Below are 10190 nucleotides of genomic sequence, written 5' to 3' on the forward strand. Positions count from 1 at the left end.
GACAGCACTGACAACAAAACCCCTTGGGTAGCACGACCCAGATGGCAGTGGGGTGAAGCGTCTGTGTCCAGGGTGGGTTAGGTCCCTAATCATATTTATTCTGACTCCTACACTGTTCAGGGCTCACATGGACTGGGGTGTTGGGTAGGGTTGTGGAAACCAGCTGCTTAGGAACTTTTGTCAGCAATGAAAGGTTTACAGACCATGACTTTGTGAAAAAAGCTTTCTGTGATCTTTGTGGAATCAGTGGGTGGCCTATAGCAGTTGAGATGCTGATAAGGAGATGAAGGGTCTGGGTTTGTGGTGACCCTGGATCAAGACTAAGATCCATGAATTCCTGGACTCCACCATCAATGTCTTGGGGGGAAAAAGAGGGTCATCTTCTACATTTGGAACAAGAGAGTACACCATAGAGGACATACTGCTGGATGGTATTGTTTAAATGCAGGTGCTGCAGCTTAATTAGTACATTAAATGAACTAATGAATATTGACATACAAATTTTGCACATTTTAAAAGGTCAAGGAAAAAGCCAAAGGTCAAAGCTGCATTTTCATGCCGTGGACTCCAGGTACCATCTCTGTTTTATTTTCATGTTTGTAGCTGTAATACTTTTAGAGATGCAGATGTGTACATGCATGCACAATTGATCCCAGTCACCGAAGCCAATCACACCTTCAGTTGTCTTGGAGTCTTGCCTCACTAGTCTCCTTCTTGCATGGTCACTCAGTTTTTGAGAACTGCCTCCTCAGAGACACCATACAGTGTTCCTGTATCATCCCCTGACTAGTCTAAAGAAAACTGGCTGTAAAAGTGATGATTTACTGTAAATTCATCAAAGGGTGCCAAAAATTGTCGAGAGCATACATTTTATGTCGGAATTTTTGGTTTCAATTTATGAAAGCATTGTTTTGTTCTTTGTGTCAAATAACGGTGGACATTTTTTAAAAATATTTCGATTAAACAAAACCACTTTGTTTGCATTTATTTCTGACCATATATTAAAAGGTGTACATAAAATATAAGGGTGCCAACAATTATGAATACGACTGTAGAAAGTCACGTGGACTTTCTAAAATGTACCACCGGATTTTACTTGGAGTCATACTGAAAGCCAAAATCATGGTCACTCAAACACTGATTATTTGTGGTGGCTTAATGGTGTCTGACAGACCCAAACGTAAATGTCAAAATATGTCATTAATTTTGACCTTGAAGGTCACAGAGCACCATTAAGTTCATAACAAAATGTAAACAATTAGCTGACAAAATCAAGCGTGGGAGCATGGTGTGCACAGGTTTATATTATTACTTGTGAAGGAACTGTGCAAGTTCATGTACATCATCATACAGTAATGTAAACATACCAGATTATAGCCACTGGCTAATTTTTATCTGTTGTTCCTGGAAGATGTTCCATACCATGATGTTTACAGAAAGGGCATTAAGCAATCCCACTACCTTCCTGCTGTGAGGCATCGGTGCTAACCACTAAACCACTGTGCCATCATGATGCTGTGCTTTGTCGCATCCATGACACCACAGAACTGCCTTAGGTCCTGGATGGCAAACAGAATGTCAATCAAAACTTTATATGAATGTCATATATGCTCAGAAAATACCAAGTAAAAATGCAATGAAATAAATAGCAGTAACTGTGATCAGCCCCACAACGACAAGCTGTGCCAGTATGTTTTGTTCATAAACAAATATGAACTCAAAACATTATCTTTTTGGTCAACGCAAGAAGTGCCATCGGTGTGGCAGACCGAACGGTTCCCCCTAAAAATTGGTCCACCCTCCCTCCACTGCACATACATCATTTTGGACAACAGCAGCATGTCTGAGATGGACTCTCTTCACCCAAAGCAATCAAATGGATTAATAGGATTATTAACCATCAGATGACAAGGTAAAACCTCTTAAATCATTCTAAAGTCAGTTTTAAGTAGAAACAAAGCCGTTTTAAGCAGAAACGAGGCTATATTCTGTGACACTCTGAAATGACGAATGCCCAGTGAATACAACAGCTAGCAGCCCGTGTAGCTGTGGAACTCTGATCGATTCCTCCGTCTCTTATGTAAGAATTAAACGAGAAGCCATGCATTACACGGTTTGAATGCACGATGCGGCATCTAAAACACTACGACGAGAAGCAGAGTGGTGTTACTCCGCGAAGTGCATTCAAACCATATAATGCACGGCTTCAAGTTTTTTTTTTAAATCCGCTTATACCATGGACCAACACAGTGAGCTAACACACAAATATTTAGTTAACAGAACTTGATAAAAATGCGTAAGTATTTGGGACTATTTTATGCCAGTCTCAAGATACGTATTTTCATCCTTGGCAACCGTTCTTTTCTTCTTTCCCGTCTTCAATCTTGTCCAGTTTGTCTGATGTTAAATCTTTAAACCGTTGCTTTTGCTGTTCTTCTCGTTTGCTCTTCTCCTCTTCCCATTCCTCAAACATTTTATTTTGGCCAAAAATATTAAAATTCACTTGGAAATCCATGTTTTATCATGTTTCTGTCATTCACCTGTGAAAACACAGCTGATCAGCACCAACTGATTTGTGCATTGCTATGGTGACAACCAGAGCGGAGTGATTATAACAGTGACTTAACTCGCCGAACTACGTGTGTGTACACACGAAAATAATGCACGCCAGTTAGACATGGAATTGTCACTGACCATGGTATAAGATAAAATAATGCTGAACTCATGTGGAAATGATTGTTGTACAGAAGCTTCAAATATCTGTTGCTGAGACAGATGATGAATGGAGTGCAGTTTTAAGCAGAAACGAGGTGATAATCAGTGAACCGCAGCTGATGACGCATGTGCAGTGAAGGCAGGGCGGACAAATTTTTAGGGGGGGGACCATTTGGTCAGTGACACCGGTACTCACAATGATCTGCTTTTTACCAGAGCAGCAGAAATAATTAACTGTAAGATGAAATAAAGCTTGAATTTCTTATGTGCCAAATGAGCTTTCTGCCCAGCAGCTCACCGTGTTTTTTTTATTATTTGTTTGCTTGTTCGAGAAGGCCCAGTACAAGTCAGCATCAAAATGAATGAATGAATGAATGGTTCATACAAAGGCATTTAGAAAGAAAGCAACCTTCTGTTTTTTTTATTCGACAATAAGAACAGCAACAGGTGGATGCCTCCACCTCACCTCAGCTTGACAAGTGTCCAGCTGCTGTGAAGTCACAGCAAAACATGTTATTCTGTTTCAAGTGTCCAGGACCAGGCACTCTGCTGAATTCAGCTCTGTTAGCTCCTCAGTACGGTCTGTCCACAGCAGCAGCAAGTATTTGTCTTCTCTCTGCAGCAGTGGGCATGTCTGGCTTCACACCTGTTCTTCTTCTCTGTAACATTACACTGTGCTACAAGGAAACAAAAATTATTTTAAGAACATGTACTTTCTTTTTAAGTTTCATTCATGTTCCACAGACATACAGTAGATTGAGGAGGCAGGGTTTATTTTTAGTACTGCAGCAACTGTCCATCTTATATGCAGACGATGTTTCAGATATGAACTCCTACGATTGCACACCTTTGGTTAGTTGCTTCATTGGGTTGGTGGGTGGAAAAAAAGAAAATGATACTACACTGAACTAATATTCATTACAATAAAGTGTGCACATGAAACTAGAATGCATGGTAGCTGTAAATAACATGCACAAAGCTGTGAAAGTGATGCATTATGCAATCTTTGATAGCTGTAACCCACAGAAGACAATACAAAAATGTGTACTACTACAGTAAATCCTTTCAGCTTCTCCCTTTTTACTTTCGGCATCACTCGATGATCCAGCATGGAGCTACATGTTTATTTGGCAAAAATTTTACACAGGCCCCTCCCAACATAACTCCACATTATAATGTATAATTTATTTATTTTTAATGTAACAAAGATCGGCTCTAAGTCCTTTCTTGTTTGCAATGGTGATGGACAAAATCAGACAGGAGTCTTCATGGACTAGGATGTTTGCTGACTCACATGCCATTTCAGCAGGGGGTGGTAAATCATCTATATCAGGGGTTTTCAAAGTGTGGGAGAGTGAGCTCCCCCATAGAACAAATGAATAGCTGCCCCCCCCCATGACACACAATTTCAACATCTTCATGTGTTTCTTTTTATTCTTTTACACGTGTGTGTGTTTAAGGACTATATATGGACTGTCTACACATTTACACATTTTACAGACTTTGTAAACATTTTAAATATATTTGTGTTTTAAAAAACTTTCTATTCTTCTACTTTTACCTTTTGTCTATTTTAAATATCATTTTTTGACATTTAAACATCTCTGTGTTTTTAAACGCCTTTGGCATAACTAGTACATTTTAACATAAATAATATTAATTACACATTTATACATATTTAGTCTTTCAACTAGTCTCACCTCTTGTTTAGTGTGAGCAATGAGTCTGGGTCTTTGACGCACACAACAAACAAACATCATCCTCTACTTTCTTCTTTTTTTGGTTGCACCAAACTTTGTCTCCTCACTGGTAGATTTCTGCACTAAAAATGTATCCATTTTGTTCCTGGCATGTTAGCTAACAATGTTTTCTTTTCCCTTTTTTCCCCTTCCTCTTTTAACAGTGTTTACAGTTTTTTTTTTACACTCCCCCCCTGAAGAACTCTGGCGCCCCCCCAGGAGGAACACACGTCACAGTTTGAGAGCCACTGATCTATATATTAAAAGCATGTGCGCTTGTGTTATTTTGTTTAGTCAGTTCAATGTAAATACATAATTTCATTATATATAAGTTAAAAACACATGCATGACACAAGAAAGTGTAAACACTTATTTCCACTGCGGTCCATTAAAAAAAAATCAAATGACAAAATTGAAGTAATAATAATAATAATAATAATAATAATAATAATGTGTGTGTATATGATAACAAGAACCTAAACAATTTACAGATATATTAAGACACTAAATTAACATTTTTAAAAAATACGTAGTTAACAGGAAATAGAAGGGCTGAGTTCTTCATCTAAAAACTGTTGCGGTCTAAGGTTCTAAAAAAATTTTGGACTCACACGCCATTCCAACTCATTATAGAAACTTTGTAGAATTTATTACAACCCTTGAAAAATGTCAGCTAGCCATTTTATAAACACTATCCAATCTAGAGCCCATGGATCCCCATGGGCAACACACTATTTATAATATGCATATGTCACGGACATGAATGAGCAAAGCTCAACAGCATCTCACCATGTCATTTAGGTTCTTCAGACTTTATTTTGAGTAAATGCTTCAGGGAAGCATTAGCATGGCAAAACACTTCAGCTTCAGACCCCCACCTTTTTAAGCAATTTTCTTTATTTGCCTCTCACATACTTGAAAAAGCTCCTCGCCATCTAACCATGTCCTTTAGGTCCTCAGACTTTTTTCAGTAAAATGTTGCTGGGAGCATGAGCATGACTAAAACCTTTTAGCCCCCCACCTTTTTAAGCATTTTCCTTATTTTGCCTTTCAGCTTCTGGAGGGGCTCTGCCCTCCATACTCTCCACCTTTTTAAGCATTTTTCTTTTTTTTGCTTTTCAGCTGACCCCCCTAATTACAGCCCTCTTAACCCCCTGCCACTTTAAGCATTTTTTTTTTTATGTAGATGTAAAGTAATATTCAAAGTTTTCAGCTAGTTGACAGTAGGGCTGTACAATATGGCCAAATTATCGTATCTCAATATTGTCATATAAATTGTCATGTAAATGTCACATATACATGCTGTCCATATTCTTGAGCCGCTTATGTGGGTAGGGAGAGTTCCTATGCCCAGTCGCCCAAAATGACAGATATTCACCCGAGTTAGACGAGGACGAATATCTGTCATTTTGGGCGACTGGGCATGGATGTCAGGCCACTGAAAATGCATATCGCCCTCCAAAAGCATGTTATTGTATTATCTTTCTTACACTTGTCACCCCACACTTGGATCCCCTCCAATTTGCCTATAAGGCAAAAGAGGTATAGAGGATGCTGTGGCCTGCCTGCTGCACCTCCTCCTCCAGCATCTGGTTTCCCCAGGCATCTTCGCTAGGATACTATTCGGAGATTTCAGTTTTGCCTTTAATTCCTCACAGAAACATTTGCTGATCCAGAAGCTTTACCATCTCAACATTCTTCCACAACTTCAAATCAAATCAATTTTATTTATATAGCACCAAATCACAACAAGCAGTTGCCCCAAGGCACTTTATATTTTAAGGCAAAAGCCATACAATAATTACAGAAAAACCCCAACGGTCGAAACGACCCCCTATGAGCAAGCACTTGGCGACAGTGGGAAGGAAAAACTCCCTTTTAACAGGAAGAAACCTCCAGCAGAACCAGGCTCAGGGAGGGGCAGTCTTCTGCTGGGACTGGTTGGGGCTGAGGGGAGAGAATCAGGAAAAAGACATGCTGTGGAAGAGAGCAGAGATCAATCACTAATGATTAAATGCAGAGTGGTGCATACAGAACAAAAAGAGAAAGAAACACTCAGTGCATCATGGGAACCCCCTAGCAGTCTAAGTCTATAGCAGCATAACTAAGGGATGGTTCAGGGTCACCTGATCCAGCCCTAACTATAAGCTTTAGCAAAAAGGAAAGTTTTAAGCCTAATCTTAAAAGTAGAGAGGGTGTCTGTCTCCCTGATCCGAATTGGGAGCTGGTTCCACTGGAGAGGAGCCTGAAAGCTGAAGGCTCTGCCTCCCATTCTACTCTTAAAAACCCTAGGAACTACAAGTAAGCCTGCAGTCTGAGAGCGAAGCGCTCTATTGGGGTGATATGGTACTATGAGGTCCCTAAGATAAGATGGGACCTGATTATTCAAAACCTTATAAGTAAGAAGAAGAATTTTAAATTCTATTCTAGAATTAACAGGAAGCCAATGAAGAGAGGCCAATATGGGTGAAATATGCTCTCTCCTTCTAGTCCCCGTCAGTACTCTAGCTGCAGCATTTTGAATTAACTGAAGGCTTTTCAGGGAACTTTTAGGACAACCTGGTAATAATGAATTACAATAGTCCAGCCTAGAGGAAATAAATGCATGAATTAGTTTTTCAGCATCACTCTGAGACAAGACCTTTCTAATTTTAGAGATATTGTGCAAATGCAAAAATCAGACCTACATATTTGCTTAATATGCGCATTGAAGGACATAACCTGATCAAAAATGACTCCAAGATTTCTCACAGTATTACTAGAGGTCAGGGTAATGCCAGCCAGAGTAAGGATCTGGTTAGACACCATGTTTCTAAGATTTGTGGGGCCAGGTACAATAACTTCAGTTTCATCTGAATTTAAAAGCAGGAAATTAGAGGTCACCCATGTCTTTATGTGTGTAAGACATTCCAGCAGTTTAACTAATTGGTGTGTGTCCTCTGGCTTCATGGATAGATAAAGCTGGGTATCATCTGCGTAACAATGAAAATTTAAGCAATGCTTTCTAATAATACTGCCTAAGGGAAGCATTTATAAAGTGAATAAAATTGGTCCTAGCACAGAACCTTGTGGAACTCCATAACTGACCTTAGTCTGTGAAGCAGACTCCCCATTTACATGAACAAATTGTAATCTATTAGATAAATATGATTCAAACCACCGCAGCACAGTGCTTTTAATACCTATGGCATGCTCTAATCTCTGTAATAAAATTTTACGGTCAACAGTATCAAAAGCAGCACTGAGGTCTAACAGGACAAGCACAGAGATGAGTCCACTGTCTGAGGCCATAAGAAGATCATTTGTAACCTTCACTAATGCTGTTTCTGTACTATGATGAATTCTAAAACCTGACAAACTCTTCAAATAGACCATTCCTCTGCAGATGATCAGTTAGCTGTTTTACAACTACCCTTTCAAGAATTATTGAGAGAAAAGGAAGGTTGGAGATTGGCCAATAATTAGCTAAGATAGCAGGGTCAAGTGATGGCTTTTTAAGCAATGGTTTAATTACTGCCACCTTAAAAGCCTGTGGTACATAGCCAACTAATAAAGATAGATTGATCATATTTAAGATCGAAGTATTAATTAATGGTAGGGCTTCCTTGAGCAGCCTGGTAGGAATGGGGTCTAATAGACATGTTGATGGTTTGGAGGAAGTAACTAATGAAAATAACTCAGACAGAACAATCAGAGAGAAAGAGTCTAACCAAATACCAGCATTACTGAAAGCAGCCAAAGATAACAATATGTCTTTGGGATGGTTATAAGTAATTTTTTCTCTAATAGTTAAAATTTTATTAGCAAAGAAAGTCATGAAGTCATTACTAGTTAAAGTTAAAGGAATACTCGGCTCAATAGAGCTCTGACTCTGTCAGCCTGGCTACAGTGCTGAAAAGAAACCTGGGGTTCTTCTTATTTTCTTCAATTAGTGATGAGTAGTAAGATGTCCTAGCTTTATGGAGGGCTTTTTATAGAGCAACAGACTCTTTTTCCAGGCTAAGTGAAGATCTTCTAAATTAGTGAGACGCCATTTCCTCTCCAATTTACGGGTTATCTGCTTTAAGCTGCGAGTTTGTGAGTTATACCATGGAGTCAGGCACTTCTGATTTAAGGCTCTCTTTTTCAGAGGAGCTACAGCATCCAAAGTTGTGCTCAATGAGGATGTAAAACTATTGACGAGATAATCTATCTCACTCACAGAGTTTAGGTAGCTACTCTGCACTGTGTTGGTATATGGCATTGGAGAACATAAAGAAGGAATCATATCCTTAAACCTAGTTACAGCGCTTTCCGAAAGACTTCTACTGTAATGAAACTTATTCCCCACTACTGGGTAGTCCATTAAAGTAAATGTAAATGTTATTAAGAAATGATCAGACAGAAGGGGGTTTTCAGGGAATACTGTTAAGTCTTCAATTTCCATACCATAAGTCAGAACAAGATCTAAAGTATGGTTAAAGTGGTGGGTGGACTCATTTACATTTTGAGCGAAGCCAATTGAGTCTAATATTAAATGCAGTGTTGAGGCTGTCATTCTCAGCATCTATGTGGATGTTAAAATCGCCCACTATAATTATCTTATCTGAGCTAAGCACTAAGTCAGACAAAAGGTCTGAAAATTCACAGAGAAACTCACAGTAACGACCAGGTGGACGATAGATAACAACAAATAAAACTGTTTTTTGGGACTTCCAATTCGGATGGACAAGACTAAGAGTCAAGCTTTCAAATGAATTAAAGCTCTGTCTGGGTTTTTGATTAATTAATAAGCTGGAGTGGAAGATTGCTGCTAATTCTCCCCCTCGGCCCATCCTACGAGCATTCTGACAGTTAGTGTGACTCATGGGTGTTGACTCATTTAAACTAACATATTCATCCTGCTGTAACCAGGTTTCTGTAAGGCAGAATAAATCAATATGTTAATCAATTATTATATAATTTACTAACAGGGACTTAGAAGAGAGAGACCTAATGTTTAATAAACCACATTTAACTGTTTTAGTCTGTGGTGCAGTTGAAGGTGCTATATTATTTTTTCTTTTTGAATTTTTATGCTTAAATAGATTTTTACTGGTTGTTGGTGGTCTGGGAGCGGGACTTTGTCACAGATAGACTACAGGAAGTAAGGGTGGGCTCAACCACATCCACTGTACTTACCATTAACACCAGGGTCCCACAGAGATGCGCGCTGAGCCCATTCCTGTATATTCTCTACTCTAATGACTGCCAAAGCATTTCACCACCCATATCATACCTCAAATATTCAGATGATACAGCCATCCTTGCACTCCTTTCAGAAAATCAATCTATCCTGGATTACCATAATACAATCACTCACTTTACCAAATGGTGCACAGACAACCATATTCAAATAAATGTTAATAAAACAAAGGAACTCCTGGTCAGCCCCCCTCACCCCAGCTCCCCACCATCATAAACACACAAATAGTTGAGGCAGTGGTCACTTTTAAATACTTAGGAATAACTCTGGACAATAAACTTACCTTTGAACAGCACATTAAGGACATTAAAAAAAGAAGCCAACAAAGACTGTCAGTCATCCGCAAACTCAAAGGACTACACGCTGCACCCCACCATACTTTTGAGGGAAATTGAGAAACACTGAGCAGTATCTTACATCTCATATATAGTGCAGCAGATAAGAGAATATTTACAGTAGAATCCTGCAAATGGTGATACAAACATCAAATTTGACACAAATAATCCATAGAC

At 39.0% G+C, this 10190-nt stretch overlaps 1 protein-coding gene and 1 long non-coding RNA gene across 3 annotated transcripts in view; both read right to left on the reverse strand.

The window, feature by feature from the left end:
• LOC117512516 overlaps window positions 1-10190 on the reverse strand; it is a 528597-nt gene that overhangs the window by 162019 nt on the left and 356388 nt on the right. The gene's annotated exons all lie outside the window — the stretch shown is intronic.
• Window positions 3113-10190, reverse strand: part of chchd7 (coiled-coil-helix-coiled-coil-helix domain containing 7) — a 29674-nt gene continuing 22596 nt past the window's right edge. For both annotated transcript variants that reach the window (XM_034172598.1, XM_034172592.1), the window contains exon 5: window positions 3113-3392. In XM_034172598.1, the coding sequence (XP_034028489.1) occupies window positions 3288-3392 (105 nt within the window). In that variant the 3' untranslated portion in view covers window positions 3113-3287. The remainder of the gene's footprint in view (window positions 3393-10190) is intronic.

This window comes from Thalassophryne amazonica, chromosome 1, assembly GCF_902500255.1.
Source record: "Thalassophryne amazonica chromosome 1, fThaAma1.1, whole genome shotgun sequence".
Taxonomy (NCBI): domain Eukaryota; kingdom Metazoa; phylum Chordata; class Actinopteri; order Batrachoidiformes; family Batrachoididae; genus Thalassophryne; species Thalassophryne amazonica.